General features: G+C 46.4%; 1 protein-coding gene across 6 annotated transcripts in view; it reads right to left on the reverse strand.

Annotated features, from left to right (window-relative positions):
• Positions 1-1979: 1979 nt before the first annotated feature.
• The window catches only part of GATA4 (GATA binding protein 4), a 77696-nt gene continuing 54552 nt past the window's right edge, over positions 1980-25123 (reverse strand). For 5 of the 6 annotated variants that reach the window (XM_046655694.1, XM_046655695.1, XM_046655696.1 and 2 more), the window contains 5 exons: positions 12957-13126; positions 11273-11398; positions 6731-6818; positions 5028-5176; positions 1980-3834 (listed from right to left, as the gene is read on the reverse strand). In XM_046655694.1, the coding sequence (XP_046511650.1) occupies positions 3652-3834; positions 5028-5176; positions 6731-6818; positions 11273-11398; positions 12957-13126 (716 nt within the window). In that variant the 3' untranslated portion in view covers positions 1980-3651. The remainder of the gene's footprint in view (positions 3835-5027; positions 5177-6730; positions 6819-11272; positions 11399-12956; positions 13127-25123) is intronic. The other variant, XM_046655697.1, reaches the window with a different exon arrangement.

Genomic DNA, 25123 nt, shown 5'->3' on the forward strand with positions numbered 1-25123 from the left:
TCTGAAGCACACTTTCCAATGTCAGGAAATGATTAAAAAACCAAAAACCAACCACCTCCACTCCACAATCAGCTTTCCAAATGGCTGTTTCTCATGCACCCAATATCCAAGTAAGTATGTCAAGTTCGGGGAGGGGGGGTTCATTCAAATAACCTCCACCCCTGCTCTATTTGGTGCACATTCAGTGAATACAACCTTATTTTCACTACTGTCAGCCCAAGCCAAACATAATCACAGCTAAACCTGCTACTACTCATCCCCTAAAGGCATTCAAAAGTCAGATATTAAGATTAATGCTCCCCAACTGTTAAAATGATTTGATCTGTGCTTCAGGTTTTGTCATAGCAAGAGATGAGACTGTTCTGAGGGAATGTGAGCGATTTCTTAACCTGGACAGATGCACACTGGCAGCTTCACTCACGACACTAAGCCAGACATTTACTCTAATGATACCATCATTGCTAGCCCCCACCCACTTCCCAACCATCTGGGAACTGCATCCTTTAGAATATTCCGATTGGCACTACTCAGCCTCCTCTGAGGATACATTTGATTTGGGAAGGCAACCATGTTTGGTGAGAAAGGAGGTGAATCAAGCTAGATGATACCAACTGGCGTGAAGCACAGGTTACGACTGTATAAGGAAGGAGGTCGATCTTCTGGTATTGTATATAATTTTGTTCTGAAAGCCATTCCTAAAGGGAAGTGGCAAAAATGTTTTCAACAAAGACTTTATCATCAGAAAACACGTACTTCCCAAGGCCAACGTAAATCCTGGTAGGTTTTATTTTTGTTTTTAGATCTCTCTCGTTCCTCTTAGTTGCTGGAGTTATCTGCTACTCATCTTCTGGATGGTAGCTACGTTTAATAGGTTTGGGTATCCCTTAGCACGTTTAAAAGCTTTTCTGATTTTACATAGAAGAATGGTTATTATAGTTTTTATTCTTACCTGCTCAGTAATAACAGGGGTGCTATGAAAGGTCATAGGCCACCAGTTGCCCAATAGGTTTGGCATAAGCCATTTGAGAGAAGCAGGAAGCCAACATGAAGAGTTCTGAGTGAGGGTGGATTTGCTTGTCTGGGTCCCATTCTACAGGTTCCGAGTCAGAGGGTGGCCTAGGACCACTGCTTCCCACCCCCACCCCACTTTTAAGATGATGCAATTAAGGAATTTTGTAGCCGAAGAAGGTGAAGACCAAAGGCATAAAGGAGAAGCAGCTTTGCTCTGCCCCTTCTGTTGGTGTGGAGCATCACTTGCCTGGATCAAACCATAAAGAAGTGGAGGATGGCAAGAACAGCTCATGGTGACCCTCCAGCACACATCCTTCCTTTTTTTTTTTAAGTGTATTCTTTTTTTTTTCCTCTGGGAATGGTTCTCTCTTTTTTTTTCCTCCCCAAAGCCCCAGTAACCTAGTTGTATATTCTAATTGTAAGCCCTTCTAGTTCTATGTGAGCTGCTGCCACAGCTTGGCTGCTGACAGATGAGTGGTGTGGTTCCGTGCCCAGGGAACTGAACCCAGGCTGCCGAAGTGGAGCGCACTGAACTTTAACCACCAGGCCATCAGGGCTGGCTCAGCATGCACCTTAAATCAGGTGGACTGGAGAGATCACTGCCCTGCAGCTCTGCCTCATGCTCCAGCCCCTGGTGTCCCTCAGGGGAGCTCAAAAATGGCTCTCCTTCATTGGGTGACAACTGTTAGGATGCAGGAGCTTTAGTTAACGGCTGGTCCAACCCTCTCCTAGAGGTTATCTGTCAAAGTCACAAATTAGTCAGTAGCAGGGCTGGGCTGAGGGTTCTTTCCACTAGCCACCACCACACAGAGGAAGTCTTGCCCAACTGCCAAAAATGAAGGAAGAGAGAAGATGATTTTAGACGCAGCCTGTGAGCGGATCAGCGAAGGGGCCCTGTGGCTCAAGATCACCTTGCAAAGGGCAGCAGTGAGCCTCCAGTGAAGACCTCCGAGGCAGGAGAAGAGGGAGAAAGGAGTACAGATAAATTTATTAGTTAAATACTGATTTTACAGCCATTTCACCTTAAGACAATGTTAACAGGTTTGTGGGTCAGGGAAGGTATATGAGGGTGCCCTTCATGGAAGAAAGCAATGTAAATAATGATTAAAACAGAATCTTGGTTTAAAGATATTCTCTGCTACAGCCACTAGGATTTTTGGGTGGGGGACTGGGTGTTGGGGGTAGGACACAGAAAGGCCACAGTCAGCTACAGCTCTGTTGAGAAAGAGGACACAGAAAGAGGAGTCTTTGTGAGCCCCAGCATCATGGGCAGAAACAGCAACGTGGAGAGAAGGCCAACTCTAGAACAGCATGGAGCTGGACAGCACTCAGGGCCCAGCCTCAGTTGTCTTTTCTTATCGGTTGTCGTCTCTCTTTCCATGAGTTTTGTTTTGTTGTGTTTGTTTGCCTTGAATTTATGTTACAAAATCCTTGGCTCTTCACCCCCTGGACAAAAGACTTCTGCTGGAGAAAGGACACAGGTGCGGGCACTACGTGCTCCTTGGACGGACTTGGCCTGCTATCTGACCAAGAGGCACATCTCTGCAGAACATCAGCGTCAGCAAGATCCAAGTGCAAGCAAGCAGAATGCATGGAAGACCCCCTGCCACCCCACAGTCCTGGCCCCAGCCCCGGGGCCAGTGTCCACCAGACATCCTCTCCAGAAGGATCTCAAGTCTTAGATGAGTGTTCGTCAAACTTGCTGTAGCAGCAGAAGCTTTTTTGTTCTTATTCAGAACCCCGTGTATGTGATGGGGTAGATGAAGGATTCTGAGAGGCAGACTTGTAGGGGCTGATGTTTGGCTAAACTGCTGAACTCTCGTTTTGCTGAGGGAGAAATGGTCAAGCTGAAGGCAGAGCTGAATCATTCAGAGCACTGGAAGGGATTTTTATTTTCAGAGGCCTTGGTGGTGCAGAGAAGGAGCAAAGGATGAGGCCATTAGCCAGGGAAAGGAACTTGAGGGAAGGCGAAGTTGCCAAGGTGCCATTTTGTCGAAGTCATACCGTGTGGCAGGTGAAGCGGCCCTCTCCTCCATCTCCCCACAAAGCAGTCAGTAACGTCAGCGCTACACCCAGTGTTTTTGGAGTCAAGATTCGGTATTGAGGGATGCAGGGGGTGCCGAGCCTGGAGGGGAGTGTTCGGCAAGGGCAGGAGCTGCCTGGGATGGGGCCTGTCACATCCAAATGCTCCTCAGTCAGATGCCCTGGTTCAGGCTGGAGCAGGGGTCCCAGCGCCCTGCCCCCTCCCCCCCGCCCTCAGCTCCCTGTGCTGGGAACACCATGGAAAGAGGAGGACATCTCCTCTCTTGTCGGGGGTGGGGTGGGGCGGGGCAGGACAGGGCAGAAAACAAGAAAGAAATCTCTAACTCCACGGAAGGGACTTATGTGTGCTCGTAGTGAAGGGTGGGCTCTTCTGGATCAGAGTCTGGGCTCTTTCCAGTTCCCCACCTTGAAAGGTCTCCAATAAAATCCAACACCCACCTCCCCTAACCAAATCGTCGACTTCAAGTTTCTTCCCAGTTGTTCTTGTGGAGTCATTCCCAGACAGAGCAGGCCGGCCCCCGGGAGCCCCGAGCCTCGTCTCTGCTCTCCTCCAAGTCCCAAGTCTGTGCAGGAATCTGAGGAGGGAAGGAGGTGTCATTACGCGGTGATTATGTCCCCATGACTGTCAGCCAAGGCCAGGCTGTTCCAAGGGTCCTGCTTGGAGCTGGCCTGCGGTGACTGGCTGACAGAAGACGCGTAGCCTTGTGGGGAGAGCTTCAGGGCTGAGAGGACCGGGTGGATGGAGGGCCCGTGGCCAGACATCGCACTGACCGAGAACGTCTGAAAGCAAAAAGCGCAAGATGAGGTCAATGGAATCATCCTAAGGGCTCTGGAGGGGAGGGCTGGGCTGGAGAGGGGAGCCCCAAAACGCAGATGTCCCCAGGCTGGCACCCACCCAGAGGAAAGGGATGAGAGGAGAAGGCCAAAGGACAAGGGACCAAGCAGCACTTCTCTCTCTTGTTCCTAAGCCCTGGGCTATGGGAAGCAGAGGGTCTGTGTGCTTCATCAGCTGCTTCTGAGCACTATGACCCAGCAGGTTGGTGAATGCTCCACCTTCTCAGAAGGCTCTGATAGTTACATCAGACATTTTCTACAATCTTATCACCATCAGATCTCCACTTTCAAGCAGAAACCATCCTTCCTGCCCAGAAGGCACTCCTGGCTCTCCTGGTTCTATGGCACCGGCTTCTTTTCACCCTAACAGTAGAAAGCTCATTAGGACACCACCTCCCTCAAATACAGGTGGGCAAGAGATCAGAGTTCATGGGAGACTAGGCTTGGGAGCATCCTGATCCCAAATGAGGGGAACCATAGTGGGAAGGGCGGGGAGGAGCAGGGATGCCATCACATCCAAAAGAGGGAAATGAGGGCACTGCTGGCCCATCTGGACACATGTATGAAGCTGAACCTGCAGCCGACAGTCATTAAAATGGCATCCTGCTGGGGACCTCCTCACCAATCCCAACCCACCCACCCTGTCCTACGCAGTTTGCCCACACCAAGAGGGTCCTCCTCCTCTCCTTCCTCTTGTTAAAATCTACTCATCCTTCAAGGCCAAGGTCACGCTACCCCTCACTTAGGAGACAGACTAGCCTAGGAAGCCCCCGCTCTGCCTCCTACAGCCCCCTACAGTTGTACCACCCTCCCCCAATGCACGCAGTCTGATTCAGGTTGTAATTGTGTGTCATCCTGTGTGCCAGCCCTGGACTCCCCTCTCCTTGTCTCCAAAGGTCCTGGCATAAAGGAGCTGCTAAACATTTGTGTATCACAGTTATGTGTCCAAATCACGGTAGCTTGATAAGATGTGCTGAAATACATCCTTGTGCAGACAGCCCCTACCCCTGGTGGGGCTCTGAGGGCACCAAGTGTCTCCCACTGGCCACCTGCTGGTGCCTCCAGTGCTGGCCTGGCCATCTGGTCCTCTGGAGTCTACTTCCCTGTGGGCAGTCCTGCCTCCCCACCCAGGGGCATACCTGGGACATAGAGCTGCTGTGCCCATAGTGGGACGACAGCCCGGGCTCTGTCTTAATGGGGCGCATCTCTTCACTGCTGCTGGTAGCCACGTTACTGGAGTTGTTGGACGCGCTGCTGGTGGGAGGAAGGCTCTCACTGCCCGAGGGACCTGGAACAAGGCAGAGTCAGGACACCCAGACCAGGGGCAGAGACAAACAGATGGCAGTCCTTTGAGACAGCCAGGGTAGGTCAGTGCTAATGGCTTTATTTACATTTGCTGGGGAGAGAACCAATGCAGGGCAATGGTTCTCAAAATGGGGCAGAAGTCTCGGAATTTCAAGGGAACTTTTTCAAATGACAGGCTGACCACCCCTTATCCCAAACCCATGAGGCCACATGTGTTTCAGGATTGAAAACTTTTTGAATTTTAAAAGGGGCAAATTCTCTACATGATAGAATACCTCCAGCGGGGTCTGGGACAACACCCCATTATTAAATATATTAATAGTTCCACAGCAAAACATGTGAATATTCACATATGGGATAAAGACTATAAATAGCCTATGTCTGTTTAGATTAGGTTTTGCTGCCAAATCTAGCTCCCTGGACTTGCAATTTCAGACAGCGGATTGTACACCTGCACCAAATGCTGGCTTTCCCGGTGACTGTGGCAGATAAGGAGAGGAAGTACCCAGGGGAGTGTGCTACACTGATACACAGTGTGGAAGCAGCAAGAAAGGCTGAGGACCACGGCTGTGAGACACAGAAAATTCTGATAAGACATGACTGCCAAAAGGGGTCAGCCATTGTTGAATCTAGAAAAGGAGAACTTTGGTCATGTTCTTGGTAATTCTTGGAAAGGGGAAATTTATCTGACTTTGCTGTGCCTTTGATTAGAGGGTAAACTTTCCATCAGATCAGCCGATTTATTTTCTCTGTGACTGCAGCATTTCCCAGTGAAATCTGTAATTTGGTAGCAGTACTGAGGAGGGTGCACTCTTGATAGGGGATGTAAGCCATCCTCATTCTTAATCTAGAAATTGAGAAGGCAGAGTGGTATATTGGACAGAACATGGACCCTGAAGTGTAAAAACCTGGGTTTTAATTCTAAACCTACCCATTCCCAGCTGTATGGCTCTGGTTAAGTCACTGCCCTCTCTGAGCCTCAGTTTGCTCATTAGTAAAATGGGGATAATAAATAGGGTCTCCTGGGGGGGCTTCAAGGATCACTGAGATAGCATTTGTGAAGGAGCTTTCTAAAGTACAAAGTACGACATGATGTCAGTAGTACGATGGCTTGCAAATCAATCTGTGTGAACGTGACTCTGGGACCCTGTCCTCCTCGATCCATCCCAGTTAGCCCAAAGAGAATTGAAAAGCATTGAGTTCTTAAGTGGCCACAGCACTTAAGATGGAGGGACCGAGTACTGTTCCTTTCTCCTTTAGGCCCTTGACTAGTCCAGCTGGCCCACTGCAGACTTTGCAACTGGCAATAATCAGGCCACAAACTTGAGTGGAGCCTGCTTCAAAAGCTCCCAGTATGTTCCATGGCGATGTTACTTTTTTACTAGGTTATTCATTCTGTCCTGAAAAGCCAGGATGAAAGATGCTATCGTTACCCTTCGGCAGCCTGGGCTGGCCCGCCTCACTAATACACAATCCTCACACACACACTGAGGACTACTGAGTTATTCCTATAATTACACACAGATCTTTTCCTCACCTGCTGGTGTCTTAGATTTATTAAGGTTCTTTGGCTTCCGTTTTCTGGTTTGAATCCCCTCTTTCCGCATCGCAAGAGGCCTGGGGACCTAGGAGGTCACAAGTGAATATAAATGGTTTTCCATTTGTACACGATCTGTTACAATATTTAAATACACACACACTCAAACACTGTGAGAAGGCAACATCTAAGCACTTCCTCTAAGAACCTTGGGGCTGAGACTAAGTGAATCAGCCCCTGGAACTCCTGCTGAGAAAGAAATCAATTCTAATAAAAAAAAATGCATAGAGCACCTGTATTACAAGCTGGGTATTATGCTAGATCCTGGAGAAACAGCCTTAAAGACACAGTTCCTTCCCTCCAGAGTTTCACCGTTTAGTGGGAAAGACAGACAAATAGAGAACAACCAGACTCATGGGTGAAGTGGGAGAACAGAGAAGAAACTTTAGACTGTCCTGGACTGGGGAAGAGGGGAAGTGGCCCATGAGCTCATCAAGGAAGACTCTGCCAAGGAGGTGATGCCTGAGCTGTGGGAGGTCGTCAAGCAGACACGGGGCAGGCGTTTCAGGCAGCAAGAACAGTATGTGACAAAGTCTTTACTTTATCAGCCACACTAGGACACTGTGAAAGTGAAAAGGGGGCACTACTACTAATTATGCCAAGAAAACAGGCATAAACCGAGACAGTCCCACTGAGTCAAGACATAAAGTCGCTGTCTTTAGAGCAGCTCTACCCTGCGTGGAGTCTGGCTAGAGCAAACAATGGTGTTTCCAAGGGCAGTGGGAGCAGCAAGAGATTATGCTGGAGAGACTGCCCTGTGGCCAGGTCTTGAGATAAACTGTCCGTGGACAATACATTAATCACATCTGACTTCTCATAAACAAGTGGTGACTGTTGAGCGTGATGCTCTTGAGCCATTTACAGATGGCGAAATAAGTGTCTGGGGAGCAGGACTGCAGGGTCCTCTTCTACTGTTGTTAAATATGCTGCCTTCCCCACATCTGGTTTCTTTTAGGCCTGGCCAACCAAATCTTGTAGCCTCTGGTCTATGCTTGTTTCCCATATGGGACTAATAAAGGCCACACCTGCAAATACTGAAAGAAAAGCAATTACCACTTCGGAGATAGGAACATGGAATTGTTAAGAGAGAAGTGTACGTGAACTTGAACTTGCCTTCCAGTCAACTGAGAGTCAGATGAGACAGCATTCCCACCTTTGGAGGCAAGTGTCCTCCCCTCCCCCAACCTCCCCTTTCCCCACTCACGCGGGGCCCTCTTGAAGCCCATCCTGACTTCAGAAGAATCTTGCCATCATGTCTATCCCCACCTTTTCTTAAAAATTGTGGTAAAATACACATAATATAAAATTTACCATCCTAACCATTTTTAAGCATACAGTTCAGGAATGTTAAGCAGATTCACACTGTTGTGCACCTACCACCACGATCCATCTCTAGAACACTTCTCATCTTGCGGAACTGAAACTCTGTCCCCATTAAACACTAATCCTCACTCTCTCCTCCCCCAACTCCCTGACAATCACTATTCTCCTTTCTGTCTCTATGAATTTGACTATGTTAGGTAGTTGTGGAATCATACAGTATTTGTCCTTTTGTAACTGACTCTTTCACTTAGCATAATGTCTTCAAGGTTTATCCATGTTGTAGCACGTGTCAGAATTTCCTTCCTTTTATAGGTTGAGTAATATTGTACGGATATACCACATTCTGCTTTCCCATCCATCCATCAATGGCCATTTGGGTTGCGTCTGCCTTTTGGTTATTGTGAATAATGCTGCTATGAACATGGATATACAAATATCTGTTCAAGACTCTGCTTTCAATTCTTTTTGGATATATACCCAGAATTAGGGCCGCTGAATCATATGATAATTCTATTTCAAATTTTTTAAGGACACCATCTTTTTAATACCTGCATAATATGCCTCTATCGGTCTCTTTCACCATTCCTCTAGTGAAGAACAATAGTTTCTTTAACCATTTTCCTCATGAAGGTTTTTTTTCCATTTTCACTATTACAGTGATTCAACAAACATCCTTGTATACACTTCTTGCAGAAAGAAGTGTATTTCCTTATGAATATTCTTAACTATATTTTTAGCCATTTTTCTTGTTCATTATAACAAGAAAACATGAAAAGATGCATGATATTAATAACAACCCCTCCCAACCCACTACCATCAGTCCTGTCCCCATGAGGCAACTGGAGTTAACAGCCTGTTGTCTCTGCCATTTTTTAAAATTCCCAAACGTGTGCACATATACATATGTCTGTGTGTATTCATCCATCCATCTGTCCATCCAGCCATCTATATCTCTGTGTGTTTAATGCACCCTTACTCCCATGGTATAGGGTCATACTATGTATATTACTTTGCAGTGTGCTTTTGCATTACTCCAGGTCAAGATATAGGGCTCTAACTTACTATTTTTTAATTTCTGTGCAATATTCCACATTATAGGATGTGCCATAATTTAGTCAACCATTCCTGTACCAGGCTTTAAGATAGTTTCTAACTTTTGCCACTAAAAACACTGCAGCAATAAACAGTTCAAACATCATTATGTACTGATTCTTTTATTATTTTTTAGGCTAGTTTCCCAACAGTAGAGCTACTAAATCAAAAGACACATGTGTTTTTAACCTTAATAAGTAGCGCTAGGTTAATTTCCTGAAAGAATATTTGCAGTAATTCACATACGAATCAACAATACCTGAAGGTATCTATTTGCCCAAATCCATACCAGCACTGCTATTATGACACATTTTAATTTATGCCAAACACATGGGCGAAACAGGGAATCTCAAGGTTGTTTTAATTTACATTTCCTTGATTTTTAGTGAGGTCCAGCATCTCTGCACATGTTCAGTGGCTATCTGGGCTTCTCCTGTGAGTTGTCTGTTCAAATCTTTTGCCCATTCCAGGAAATAAGGGGAAGATTGTCATTTTCTTATCATTCTATAGGATCTCTTTGTTTTTGTTTTGCTTGGTTTGTTTCAGTTTAACTTATATTTGAACAAGTAAGATATGCACACGGACCATCTAAAAGGTACAAAGGGGGTACATGGTGAAAAAAGTGTCCCTCCACCTCCACTGTTCCTTTCCCAGAGGGAACCCATGCTACCCATTTCTCATGTATCCTTGCAGACGTGCTCTAAGTACACAGTATAAGCAACTATATATAAATTATGTTCTCCTTCTTTCCTTATAAAAAGGGCACCATACTATGTACACTGTTCTGTACCAACTGTTTTTTCCTTATTCCAAATTAGAACAGAAAGAGCTTTGTAAAAGCTCTCTGTATTCTGGAAATATTTTCTTTTTCTTTTTCTTTTTTTTTTGAGGAAGATTAGCCCTGAGCTAACTACTGCCAATCCTCCTCTTTTTGCTGAGGAAGACTGGCCCTGAGATAACATCCATGCCCATTTTCCTCTCCTTTATATGTGGCACGCCTACCACCACATGGCTTTTGCCAAGCAGTGCCATGTCTGTACCCGGGATCCGGGCCGGGGAATCCCGGGCCTCCAAGAAGCAGAACATGTGAACTTAACCGCTGCGCCACTGGCCAGCCTCTGGAAATATTTTCTGACAGCTGTGTATGTACTGGTTTTTAGTTTCCTTAGGTATCTTTTTCCACACACTAATATTAAATATTATAAAATCAAATATTTCTAACTTTTCTTTTATGACTTAAGAGTTTTGAAAATTTTCTTAAGAAGTTCTCCCATCCCCAAGTTTGGGTAAATACTTCTCTTCTACATTTTTTTTCTAGTATTTTTATTGTCCCTAAAGATGTTTTGCATTTCATATCTTTAATTCACCAAGTTTATTTCTGTCTTTCAGATTATGTCAATATAATTATTCTTAAACAAATTATCCTTTATCCATCGAATTGTTACCTTTGCTATATATCATACTACTAAATATAGAGAATATTTCTGAGTGTCCTTGTCTATAACATGGGAATTAGACTTACACAATCTTAAAGATGTTCAAGACCAGCAATGTCTCCACTATGGTCTGAATGTTGCTCCCCCCTAAATTCCTATGTTCCGAACCATAGCCGTGCAAGGTGATGGTATTAGGAGGTGGGGCCTTTGGGAGGTGATGAGGTCATGAGGGTGGAGCCCTCAGGATTGGGATTGACGCTCCTGTAACAGAGGGCTGACAGAGCTCCCCTGCCCCTTCTGCCATGTTGCGGATACAACCAGAAGTCTGCTGACCAGAAGAGGGCCCTCACTCGACCATGCTGGCACCCTGATCTCGGCCTTCCAGCCTCTAGAACTGTGGAAATAAAGTCTGTTGTTTACAAGCCACCCAGTCTGTGGTATTCTGTCACAGCAGCCCAAACGGACTCACACAGTCCCTAAGGTCTCTTCCAAATCTACTATGCATCTCCGTTAAGAAGGGAAACATGAATGACAGTCTGAAGGAAGACGACAAGGGACAGCTCAGCAGCAGGAATGAAAGGGCGTGGGCGCGGGTGGGGGCGCGGCCCCCCCTGGGGCTGGGGCTACTTACGCCGTGGAGCTTCATGTAGAGGCCGCAGGCGTTGCACACGGGCTCACCCTCGGCGTTGCGGCGCCACAGCGTGGTGGTGGTGGTCTGGCAGTTGGCACAGGAGAGGCCCACTCGGCGGGAGGCGGACTGCAACAAGGAGACAGAGCCTTCAGTCCAAGTAAAAGGCGGTGCTGCTTCTGCTCCGCAGGAGCGGAGCAAGGCAGGGGGGGCCCTCCCCCTGTCCCTCTCCCCCTCCCCCCACGGGTGGCAGGGGGAGGCCACCACAGCCCTGGGTAAGAATCTCAGAGCCACCACAGCCAGATTCCCCTCTACCCAAGCCACTCCGGGATGTGAATGAGGACATGGACTTCTGCTGCAGGAGAAGAAGAGTGAATTCCAGTCCTAACTGTGGCGTTTGCGGCATTACTAGCCATTCGAGGTCAGACGCACAGACCAGCAAGCAGTGGGCACTCAGCAGAAAAACTTCTCCCAGAAGAATTAACACAGGCATCAGGGGCCAGGCACAGGGAGTGAGTGAGGAATTACTGTCTCCAAGTGTCATCAAAGACTGGATGGGCCTTGGGACCTCAAGAAAGAGAAGCTTCAGGGTAATCCCTTTGTTCCTCCCTCCCTAATAAATGTGAAAGCTAGCTCCTGTTGGTCAAAATCAAATTACAGTAGAAAAGCCCACGGAACCGAGAGCCAAAAACTGAGTTCCAAACTCTTCCTCAGCCACAAGGCCCACCACAGCTTAATCTCCCTGGGTTTGGGTTTTTTTCAGCTGATCAACTGAAAACAGCATAACTAACAGAATATCACAAAGGAAGAGTTAACCTTCCTCAGGGGGCTGATGTCAACACAGGAGACGTACAAGACAACACCAGATGGGGAAGCAGGAAGTCTGGACTCTGGTCCCAGGGGGAGAGTCGGTATCTATGTGACTTTGGGCAAAGGCCATTAGCTTTCTGAGCCTCACTTTTCACTTCTGCATAATTAAGGGATTGAATTAGATGGTCTGGAACATCCTTGTAGCCCAAGGTAAATCCAAAGGAGTAAGAAATTACTATGTTGTCTTACCCACCCCCTCAACCTGCACCTTCTTTTTTTTTTTTAAGATTTTATTTTTCTTTTTTCTCCCCAAAGCCCCCAGGGACATAGTTGTAGTTTTAGTTGTGGGTTCTTCTAGCTGTGGCATGTGGGACGCCGCCTCAGCATGGCCTGATGAGCAGTGCCATGTCCGCACCCAGGATCTGAACTGGCGAAATCCCGGGCCACCAAAGCAGAGCACACGAACTTAACCACTCGGCCACGAGGCCAGCCCCTGCAAGTTATTTTTCAAAGTGAGGAAAATTGGCCCTGAGCCAACATCTGTTGCCCATCTTCCTCTTTTTTCCCTCCCCAAAGCCCCAGTACATAGTTGTATATCCTAGTTGTAGGTCCTTCTAGTTCTATGGGGGGGACCACCTCAGCATGGCTTGAGGAACCGTGTGTAGGTCCGCATCCAGGATCTGAACCAGCGAAACCCAGACCACCAAAGTAGAGAGCACAAACTTACCCACTAGGCCACTGGGCCGGCCCCTGCACCTTCTTTTAAAGATGACTTGAAATCCAAAATTCAAAACCAGGGAATGTCCCACCCAGGTGGGAGCCCTGAAGCCCCCTGCCCCCAGGCAGCTGGGCTTGGGCAGTCCAGGCACTTGCTTACCAGTCGGCGCTGGGGCTTGATGAGGGGCCGGTTGATCCCATTCATCTTGTGGTAGAGGCCGCAGGCATTGCACAGATAGTGCCCTGTCCCGTCCCGCCTCCAGAGTGGGGTGGACATGGCCCCACAGTTGACACACTCTCTGCCTTCTGAGAAGTCGTCAAACATATCTACTGGGTGAGAGATAATACAGAGGATTAATTCTACATTTATGCCCATTCCTTGCAAGGAATGAATGATGGAGCACCTTGGGCTGCCTCGCTCTCCCTTGCTCTCTGACCTCAACCCCTGGGGGAGTGGCTCACAGGACTGTCATGGGATGTGGACGTTTTTATTCCTGGGCATCCCAGACACAGCAGGGCTCTCCCTGGTCAAGAGAAAAGGAAGAGTCGGGCAGCAACCACCAGCAGTCTGCATTTTAGTCCTTCTCTCTCCTTCAGAGTCTGTACTCTGCAGTTCTCAACTAACACTGAACACCACTCAGACCTTCTGTCTCTTTTTCCCTTTCAAAGTGGAGATTCCTTTTCCCTTTGAATAAAAATATAATAAGTATTTACTTTGGGAAAAGTAGGAAACACCAAAAAGTGTAAAGAAAATATAAATCATATGTAATCCTGTAACTCAAAGATCACCAGTGTTATTAACATTTTGTTCTGTTCTATCCTTTGCAAGACTTTATACTATATTGACATATATTTTTGCCTAGTTGAGGTCAAGCTATAGAATTTTGAGCCTGTTTTTTCACTTAATACCAAAGCACTTTCTCACATGAGAAGTTCTTCATAAACTCATTTTAGCTCAGTACAATATCCCATTATATAAATGTGCCATCCTTTAACCATTATCATTGAACTTTTGCTTAACCGTTACCCAGTTTCTGATTGTTTTGTAAAAACCGCTCATTTTCTTGTTTTGTAAATAATGCTCATTCAAACCTCAGCATCTCTCGTTATTCCTTAAGATACTCCCCTAGAAGTAGAATTACTGAACCAAAGGGACTATATTTTTTGAAAGTTTCTGAAATTTTCAAAGTGCCCTGCAAAAAAGGCTGCAATTCATTCTTCTCATTTCAATATATTCATATGATATGCTGTATCATAGTTTGACATTTTTCCTTGCTTATTGGTACATAAAATAAAGATGCATATTATAAGCAATGGTGGCTTAGAGTCGCAAATGATGGCGTTTGTCTCTCCTGCACTCACTCACACCTCTCCCTCCCCCAAACCTTCATCTTCCGTGTCTGCAGATTTTTACAATGGACAGTTTCACTCATGTCCATTTCAGTTGCCCCTGAGGAGATAGGCTGGGCCAGTCTTATTCCCTGCGATCTATATAAAGCCTGGCTCAGAACTTCCAGAAGTCTCTCTGACTCTGTGTACACTGTTTCCTATTTTGAAAAATTTGTATAACCTTTCCAAATTTTCTGTCCCTAAACACTGTTACATTGGTGTCCAAATTGTTCTTGTCCTCCTACCAGAGGCAACAGTGGATTCTTCTGTAGTAAAGGGGGGAGATAATTGGAGAAGAGGGTTTTTAAGAGGTCTCCTTACGTCAGGACCCAGCACATTCTTCTAGATCTGTGGCCCAGCTACCTGTTCTGAGGGAACGTGGATGGTGGGGGTCCCTCCCCTCAACTCTGGGTACACAAATAGTCATTTGCACCTGCAAACAAGTAGCTGTGTGTCCACACCAAGTCAACAATGTGCAGGTGTGAGGAGCTGTTTGCTTAGGCCAGGAGCTGAGCACACAACGGTCACAAGAGAAGCTATTTTTGTACCTGGGTCACACTAAGAACCCTCCAGCAAGGTCACCTGCTTTCAGAGCTGCACATGAAATGGTGACTCCCGTCCACAGTTTGCTTCCCCAAGCCTGGAGGAGGCGAGGTGTGAGCAATGACATGCACGCCACCCTCAACACCATCACTGCAACCTCCACCTCCACGACCCTGTGCTCCCTTGCCCTGGGGCGGCTCAGCCCCACTCCCCCAGCCCAGGCCTTCCCATGAGGGGACCAGAAAAGCCAGCAGAGTTCACAAAAGGACCTGAGATCTAGGAGGGACACTCGCAATGTCATCATTTTGTTGCATATTTGCAGTAAACACTAGATGGCACTACAGCTTCAAAATTGAACCAAGACACCACATTCCTGGCTAAACCACGCCTGGGGATGGAGGACTTTTCAGATCATCTCTCCAGTCCAAACATAGGGCAACCCTCGTATCTGACATATTTGTTTTATTATGGACAAATTTAAACATGTTCAAAAGTGGACAGAATATAAAAATAAACTCTTGTTTAATCATCATCCAGCTTCCAACAATTTGTGGAAAATCTTGGTGCATGTATACCTCTAACCTCTTTTCCCGTTCCTATATTATTCAATAGAATCCCAGATGTTCCATCATTTTATTCATTAATATTTCAATATGTAGCTCTCACATATAGATTCACACTCCTCCTTTTAAAGATAAGCAAACCAGCTTCTTTGCTATGATCTGATTTATCTGAAGAAGGCTCCACAGGAAAAAGTCTCATAATCCTTTCCTCTTTTTTTGGAGGCGAGATTCCCTTTTCTCTTCACACATTTTGTTTTATACGCAGGCACAGACTCTCATCCAAGAGCCCCCCCCCCCCAGCAATCCTAGATCTCTGCTGGTTCTGACCTTACGCTGCCTTGAGAAGCCATTGCAAAAGGTCAGCCTTAGAAACTCCTTCCCACTTGCCTCACAGAATGCGTTACACCTCAAGTAACTATTTTACTGCCAGGGAAAGGCAGGAGAGGTTGGCAAACATGTATTTGTCATCGATAAATATTTACCGAGCATCTGCTATTTAAGCGCTCTGATGTCACAGGAGCTAACAGCGAGCCTTATCCTCAGAATGCTAATGACCTAGTTGGGCAAATGGGGCCAGAAGATCCGGAACGAGTAACAACATTACTGAATTGTTTTCACAACATACCTTAAACAAGCTGGGGATCTGGGTGGCAGGTACTTCTTGTCTAGGATAGGAAGTACAGAAGTCCGACCCAGATTGAAGGGTCAGGTGTTACAACAGCAGCCAAAGGAAGAAACTGGATGTGAAGTCAAGGCCATGCTTCCTGAAGGTGCCCCGTCAGACATACCACGTCTCCCCACAACCCACTACACCTCCAAATCTGCAGAGGTTTCCCTATTTTCTGCTAGAAAATCTTCCCATCCAATCTACTTAATGAAATGTCATACAACTTTAAATGGTTATTACAAAGACAATGTAACAAAAGAGGAAAATGCTTACCCTGCATGTTAAAGGGAAAATGCAGCACACAGAAAACCGTATACACTGTGATGGGAGCTAAGCCCACCAGGAAGGAGCCTATGTGAGGCTAGTTAAATTGTGTGGACTTTTCTTTTTTAAAAAATGCCATTCTGTAATGTCATAATTGCCTATTTTTAAAAATCTGGTAAATAAAAACAAAGAGAAAAATTTTGATCACCTTAAGAAGGTCCAGTCCACTATGTGGGAAGGGACTATCTTACTCTCTTAAATCTGACATATATATATATATAGTTTCCCCCTTGGACTGAAGAAAGGAGAGAGCGAAGTTCAAACCATGCTGCTTAGCACCCACTCTGGGGAAGTGGGAGGTGACAGGCTGTGAGCCCCAAATCAGCACGAACATCTGGCACTGTGAACCTTGCTAACAACCACCTCTTATTCCTTCATTAGAAAGGCACTGGGTGGAACTTCCCGAAGACAAGGGGGCAGCTGCCTGAAGCCAGTTTCTAAGCTTCATTTCTAACTCGGAAGGGCACAGCTATGGCCTTGACTTATGAAAGCCCCACCCCCCAGTGCTGGGCATCTTGGGAACTGGTCCAAACTCTTAGATGGCAATGGGAATCCAGCTCTCGGAAGTGGGTCAGCATTACCCTACATTCAGAGGAAAGACTTGTAATAATAGTTGTAAAGTACTTTGCAAATAAGAGGAAAAACTCACAACAATAGCTGTAAAGTGCTTTGCAAACACCAAATGAGATAACAATGATGGATTATTGTGAGGGTTGGAGCAGTTGGGAGGGAGTGGGGAAGACCAGGGACAAACCTTGGTGCTGGGTTATTTGGGGGGAGGGGAGAGATAAAAGAGCTGGGAGATTTGGGAATCTGACCTTTTCTCAAACCACCAGGCAGTGCTCCGAATTGTAAATTGTATGTCACTCTCAGACTTGGCCAAGCCTGAGATTTGCAGGCAGGGAATGAACTGGCTGCAAGGTTGACAATGTATAGTTATGAGGACTCAAAGCTGCTGCTTATAGGAAAAATTAATTAATGATAAATGTAGCAATCAAAAGCACAAAATAAATTGTGCCCTAACCCCAAGATTGGGGATCTAACTCCTGACTTCCATCCGTGCCCCACTAAAAAAAATTTTTTTAAAGAGTGAAACAAACTCAGCCTGACTTCTTAGGCATCATTTTAGTATGGATATTCTTAGGAATTAAGGTGGATTACTCCCGTCCAAGTGCCTGAAAGAAAAATGTGGACCAGGAGGTTGAAGGATCCCACCCCTGACTTCCCCACAGAGAACTGACGTAATGAAAGCAAGCACTCCGACCTCTCCCCTGACCTCTCCATCCATCTTGGGGAACCCACCCACAGGCAGGGGTAAGCAAGTCAGGGCTGAGAGAAAGAAGGCGGAAGAGGAAGAGGGGGGCAAGTGGGAGGAAGAAGGGAGAGGAATCAAAGGCCAGGGTCATGGTTGGCAACACCCGCCAGGCATTGCCCGAAAGCTGGATTTGTCTTCCAACTGCTAGAGAGAAAGCTCAGGCTGATAGGCGCTCCCGTGGTTGTGCCAGCCCGCTGGGCCGGTGCTGAAGAGCCTGGCTCTCCTCCACTGCAGAGGTGCCCCTCAGGCCTTCCCTCGTTGGAGGGTGTCCCACTGGCTACGGAAAGCTGGGCCTTGAGTCAGAGCCCATGCTGGAGAGACCCTCCTCTCCTTCACCCTCAGGTCTGAGTCTGTCTGATCTCAGGCCTTCCACTGTTTCCATGGGTGGCACTGGAGCCCAAACATTTGCCATTTGCCTGCTCTACTTGCCCCTGTAGTAGTGCTGGACATAGAGATAAAGTAGACAAAACTGGGGCAAAATCCCTACCCAAAGCTGTTTTGGTCTAGCTGGGGGTACAAAACTCAAAACAAGTAATTCTATTAAATGTGACAAATTGCAATGGTACCTGGGCTGTACACGAGCGCCCACCCCTCCACCCAGCTGCACATCCTCAGCTGTCCTAGATCACTGTGCCATCTACTGGGGTAAGGAAGACACATAAACACAGTGGAAATTACCCATGCCCAGGGCAGCTATTCCACACTACAAAATAGAGGGCAGAGGGGCTGCAAGGCCTGGGCAAGAAGAGGGGCAGTACCTGCCCAGAGACCTCCCCCAGAGCCAAAGGGGCTTCAGGAACAAAGTCCCCAGCCCCGTCCATATGTCCTTTGCTGAACCCTAGCCCCGAGTCCCATCCAAAGTTCACCAGAGATCATGCGTGGATTTCCTGACAGACCCGGATCTGTCCCCGGGGCTGGCGCCTGAGTCTGGGGCACGAGGAGCAAACAGTCCTGAGGTTTTTCTGGCAGCCCCTGCGCCTTCGGTCTTCTGGGCTTTGTCAGGCTTGGCCTGTGACAGGAGGCTGCCGAGGGGAGGGCAGACACAGCGCAAGCAGCATCCAGGCTGGCGAGGATCACAGCACCTATTTTGGGAGCTCTGCAGCCGCTGAACAGAAGCGGTCCCGCCAGGCTGAGCTGGAGCTGTCGTGGGTCCGGGGCTCTGCTCCAAGCGCCAAGGAACCCAACGCCGCGGCTCAGACCATTACCCGCTACATGTTGACCGCGCTTTCCGGAGGTGCGTAATTTTACAAACAAGGAAATGAGAATAACCTATATGAAACATTTAGCACACTACTTTTCTTAACAGCCGCTGAATAATATGAGAGACCTTTAAACTCTTCTCCAGGTGAATACTGTAATTGTCCTGGAAAGAAATATTCACCTTCACACACACACACAAAAAGAAAACACTTTCGTTCATCTAGGAGCCTGGCTTCAGGCTTGAGGTGAGAGTTAAAGAATGTGACCCAGGTTAAAAGAAAAAAATCACAAAGAAGTGAAGATATTCTGCAAGGAAGAAAAAAAACCACCAAAAACAAGAAGGAAGGGAGGTGGGGGGTGGGGGGAGAAAGACGGAAGAGGTTGAAAAACCAATGATAGACTGGAGGAAAAAATTTACGGCATGTTGCCAAGAGTTAATACCCCCTACTATGCTAAGAGAAATTACAAATTACAAAGAGAAAGATGAGATAAGGGCTCCACTAGGCACCCAGTGCCTCTCACTGAAGGAACTGTGGAAAGAATCCCCAAGCATCTGTCTTGCATTTCTGTGGACCAAAGCTCCAAGCCCCCCAGTATCCACTTCCATTCCTCTGTGAGTCTGTGTTCCTAGCAGGGGCAGAGGGAGAGACGTTGGCACAGGAGGGCAGGCAATAGAGAAATGCTAATGTGGTTCAGAAAGTTAGGTCTTGCCTAGTAACAGCAGAGCTGGGATTTGAACCCGGACTGACCAGTCTCAATAGTGGGCCCAAGGTTCCTCCAGGTCCTGCCTGCAGATAGATGACTTGACCATCCTGTTGGGGACTCAGTCTTCTTCCCAGTAGCAGAAAGTGTCAACATGAACAGTTCAAAAATCAGTACGTGAAAGAGTTTAGGGTCACGATATGACATGTTAGTAGTGAGGACAGTAAGAAGTCCAGGACGCATGCATGCTCTACTTTCCCAGCTCATCTGATCACAGAAGCATCTCAAGGCACATCTGTTTCAATGCTCTTTAGCACACCAGTTGAGGGAAATGCTTCCCAGGCTTCATCTTTGTGAAGATTAGATTTTGAGACCTCCAAGAATCCCCACATGTAGGGATATAATTAGAATATAAAGACTTCTCTGTGAAATGCAGGGTGACTCACTAGCTTCAGGAGAAATTTCTCAATGCTTTACAATTAAAAGTCCATCCTCATGCCCGTCAGAATGGCTATTATCAAAAAGCCAAGAAATAACAAGTGTTGGAGAGGATGTGGAGAAAAGAGAACCCTTACACACTGCTGATGGGAATGCAAATCGGTGCAGCCACTATGGAAAACAGCATGGAGATTCCTAAAAAAAATTAAAAATGGAACTAACACATGATGCAGCTTTTCCCCTCCTGGGTATTTATCCAAAGAACATGAAAACACTAATTTGAAAGATATGTGCACCCCTGTGTTCACTGCAGCAATATTCACAACAGCCAACAGTGGGAAACAACCTAAGTGCCCACTGACAGATGACTGGATGAGGAAGAAGTGGTATACAATGGGATACTACTCAGCCATAAGAAAAAAGATGAAATCTTGCCATTTGTGACAACATGGATGGACTTCGAGGGTATTATTCTAAGTGAACTAAGTCAGACAGAGAAAGACAAATACTACATGACTTCACTCTTAAGTGGAGGATAAACAGATAGATCCAGAGAAGAGACTGGTGGTTACTGAGGGAAAGGGAGGTGGGAGGAGGGTGAAAGGGGTAAAGGGGTGCATATGTATGGGGATGGATGGAAACTAGACCTTTGGGTGGTGAACATGATGTAGTCTATGCAGAAGTCGAACTATAATGATGTACACCTGAAATTTATGTTATAAACCAATGTTAACTCAATAAAAAAAAAGGTGATGTTCAGTGATGACTATGTCCTGGGCCTTCTGCATTGTGCAGAATTAAGTCCATGAAGGATACACATGGCCGCATTTGCTATTAAAAGTTCTGTGGTTGAGAGTATGACTTAGTTTGCCAGATCTGGAAATTTAACACACATAGACTCCCAGGAGATGGTCACCACGGCCCCTTGCCGTCTGTGACCCATGGGCTGGGATACCATCTTTAAAGTAAGCAAATGAACAAAGGAAAGAAGGGAACACTCAAAGATTGTGTTGTGTTATAATTCCTATTTCTAAAACTTTTGCTAATGTCAATATTTTGTCCTTTTAACAATAAACGTTTCACAAATGCTGTTTTGTCCCATTGTCTCCTCGTCCTCCCTGGGCTTCCCTCCCCTGCCTCCTGCCCATTACCATCCAGTGAATGAGCTGTCTGTAGCGTCTTCCTGTGGGACCTCGGGAGGAGGCCTGCACAGCGTGAACCAAGACTGGTCAGTGCGCAGCAGCCTGGGTCTCTACAGGCTGCTGTGTCCAGCAGACACCCAGTCCTATGGCCCCTCGCCCTCTCAAACCTGGAACCACTGGCTCTCCTCATTTCTACCATGCCTCGGGGCTGACCAAGATGCCACAGAACTTATCATCCACAATGGAACACTTCGGAGAGAAAGGAACTTATTACTAATTATTTTGGGACAACAAGCTTAAAACCAGGATGTGTGGCCACTCTTGGCAGAACTCCAGGTGTGAGATCTATATCCCCGACACTCTTACTCCACTGGTTTCTCCCCACTGTCACCATCTGACTTACAACTGGGCGATTTACCACCTCCCGGACAAGCTGCATGCAGAATGCAAGGAAAGAGGTGCATACAATCGCTCTAAATGCCAGTTCCCTAGTTGGACACTGACATCTCACAGCTCCCTGGGTTCAGGCTGGGTTTGGCTCCCTGGGTTTGGCCTTAGGGCCAGCTACAGCCATGGGAGCCGCAACTGGCCATCAGCAATTGAAATGTTTGCCACTTCCTGGACTCTGGGTGCTGAGCCCAAACTGCACCCTTCCTTCTCTGGACCCTGCCTTGTTTGGTGGCTATGGCAATGAGTTAGCTCTGAACATCCCCTAATCATTGGTCCCTCTGTGCTAGCTTGTCCTAATTAAGGCTCTAAGGCTGCTGGAGGGCAGGGGGCATAAAGTCTTAAAAACTGGAAGTGATGTTTGGGTGCTTGTATGAACATTCAGTGGAAGAAACCAAGGTCCAGAGAAGGTGAGTGACTCACCTAAACTTCTAGAATGTTCTGTGACATGATCCTTGCCCTCCCCAGCATCACGCTGCTCTCAGGCTGGATCAGTCTATCTGCAGCGCTCTGAACAACAGAAACTCAGTGCACACTGACCGATCAGATTCCAAAAAAATCCACACTCTAAAGCATCTAATGAGGCCACAGTAATGCCAGTAGAATGGTGTAAATCTGAGGGCTCTGCCCCTGGCTTGACTACCTGGCCCCCAAGATGCTATGTTTATGGACACATAATAATTCAGCTGAGTTATCTACGCAGGGCTCGGGGTTTTTATATAGATATTATGTGTGTGTATAGAATTGTATATAACACATAGATGAATGGATCGATAAAGAAAAGTACTTCGTGATGCATTAAAAACCAGCCTACTCTTGCTAGTGATAAAACTGCTCTAATAATTCATTGAACTATATCAAAAGGACCCTTCCCCCCCCGAAAAAGAGAGAGAGAAATGTTTATTTTTAAGATGTGCATGGCAAAATACTGGAAACGACCCAAATGTCCACTGATAGGGGAATGAGTAAGAAAACTAAGTTGAAATAAAAATTATGAAAATTTGAGTTGATTTTAAAAATGACGACTACATGGGACTATGTTAAGATTTTCTCTTCTTGTAACATGGTTTAAATTCGTTAAATAAGCAGTGAATTAAACAAACATGTCTGTATCTGGGGAAGAGTGTTGGAGGTGGAGGGAACAACAGTACAAAGGCTCTGCGCTCGGGTGGGAAGAGACAGTTAAAAATAACCCCATGCAACGTGAAATAATCCGGTCACAAAAGACCACTGTGTGTATGGGTCCATTTGTAGGAAATACCCAGAATGGGCAGATCCATAGAGACAGAAAGTACATTAGTGGTTGCCAGGGGCTGGGGGAGGGAGGAATGGCAGTGATTATTAATAGGCACAGGCTTCTTTTCGGAGCGATGAAAATGTTCTAAAATTGATTATGAGATGGATGCACAACTCTATGAATATACTAAGATCCACTGAATTGTGCACTTTAAAGAGCGGACTTTACAGAATGCAAATTACATATTACTAAAGCTGTTACAAAATAACTAATAAAAATTAAATTTTACAAAGCATCTCTGTCTAGGAGTTGGAGGATTCGAAACGTCTACTTTATTTCCTCAATTTCCTGGAAGTGTCTTATTCCAGAAACAAAGTGCCTTCTCCACGGTGGGCCCAGGTGCCTCTCCTCCCACAGGGGCAGCCCTCTGGGCTCAAGTATCCACTATGGCACCGACTATTCTTCTCACCCCACAGAAGAAAAAGAAAGGCCTTCTCCACAGGGTGCAAGACCAGCAAGCATGGGGCTGTACCTCATGAGCTAATCAAAAGCCGCCTGCCAAGCACACTGTGGACCAGGTCCAGCGCTGGTCCCAGTTCCTCCAAGTCACTAGGGTGAGTCATCATCATTATCCAGGCCTCCTGCCAGCCTGCCTCAGTCATCTAAATGTGCCCTGGGAGTGGGGATTTCCCTGGGACAGGGAAACAAGCAGTCTGGGCATTGATATAGAGAGCACGGTATAGTACAGCCCCAGAGGAGGGCAATTTGGCAATAACTTAGCCAAAGTATAACCACATGCACCATTTGATCCAGAAATTCCACTTCCAGGATTCATCCTGCAGATGCACTGGCACTTGTGTAAAATGGCTCACGTACAAGGATATTCGTTGTGGCGTGTTTTTTGCAATAGCAGAGGACTGGAAAAACAAGTTCTATGTTCATCAATATGGGACTGGTTAACTCAATTAGAATACATTATGTGGCCGTAAAGAATGGACATCTTTTATATATTGAGAGGAAATTCTTTCCAAAATATGCTGTGAAATATTAGAAGGTACAGAACAGTACTTATGATCATCTCTTACAAAAAGGGGAGAAGACTCTCTACACAGATTTTGTTTGTATATACAATAAATATCTCTAGAAGGATAAACAAGAAACTGATGATATTGACTGTTTCCAGAGAGACATCCTGGTGGCTCAAGGATGCTTTTCACTGCATGCTTTTGTGAACCTTTCGAATACTGAGCTACGTTAATTTATTACCTATTTACGATAAATAATTATTTTATATGTTAAATAAAGTAAATAAATATGCCCTGACTAGCATCATCACTGTTTCATGTAGTATTATTTTTAATTCAGAGCAGGTTCTATTTAGGGCAGGTTCCATTTTCTGATTTCCCATAAAAGCATCTTATCTCCCACCATTTTCCAACGGGTTCTCAGTCTCACCGACCCCACGGTCATCCCTTGGAGGGCCCTAGTTCCTGTCCCAAGGGGCCCCCAGACCAGTCTCCACTGGCCAGCTCAGGCCCCAGCCCCTGGATCTGGCTTGGCTTCCAATGCTCAGTTATACGCATGTACACTGCCCATTCAGACCTTGTTCCTTTTATTAACAAGGACGACTGAGAGGGAACTTTCAGGGAACTATCAGGCCCACTGGAAGAGACTGAAACCAGGCCAGTGGGCTCATTTTGACTCTGCAATCCCTCTCAGCTTGTTACAAACTGGCAGGATAGAAAGGAAACACTGAACAAATTGCCAGACCAGCTCCCTCAGGGACCAAGACAATGGGTCTGGAGGGAAAAGGCTTTTCCTTCCAGTCCAGCAGCCGGCTGTCAAGAAAAAACAACTTCCCTTTCACCTCCTGGAATGGCAGCAGCCAGCCAGCCAGCTGGGGAGATTTATGGAGATATAATGTGACCTCTTTATTGCCTTGAATGCTAGGGAGGCATTTCAGCGCAGATTTACGCCTTTTGGAAGGGGAGGGGAGCAAGCCTGTAGAAACATACGCATGAGGACTAATTTCCCCATTGGGGGTTTCTTGGGGATTACTTAATCAAACCAAGGTTAAATTCAGTCACTAGCACTTTACATCCTCTTCTCTTGCTAATCCATCTGGTTACCTTGCAAACTTTTTGCATGAAATGTGAGTCTCCTTAGAGTCAGGAAGATTCTGTTTAACTTTGAGTCCAGTTAACACAAAACAAAAAAATTAAGGAGAAAGACCACACACTGCAGGGCCAGGATACTGTGCCCCTCCTTAGCAACGAACTCGGGCAGTTCCCATCTTACCTACCTATGCCCAGGATCTCTGTGGAAAATGAAGGTGTCAGACCAGATGATCTAGGTCCTTC

The sequence above is a fragment of the Equus quagga genome, chromosome 3 (genome assembly GCF_021613505.1).
Source record: "Equus quagga isolate Etosha38 chromosome 3, UCLA_HA_Equagga_1.0, whole genome shotgun sequence".
NCBI classification, from domain to species: domain Eukaryota; kingdom Metazoa; phylum Chordata; class Mammalia; order Perissodactyla; family Equidae; genus Equus; species Equus quagga.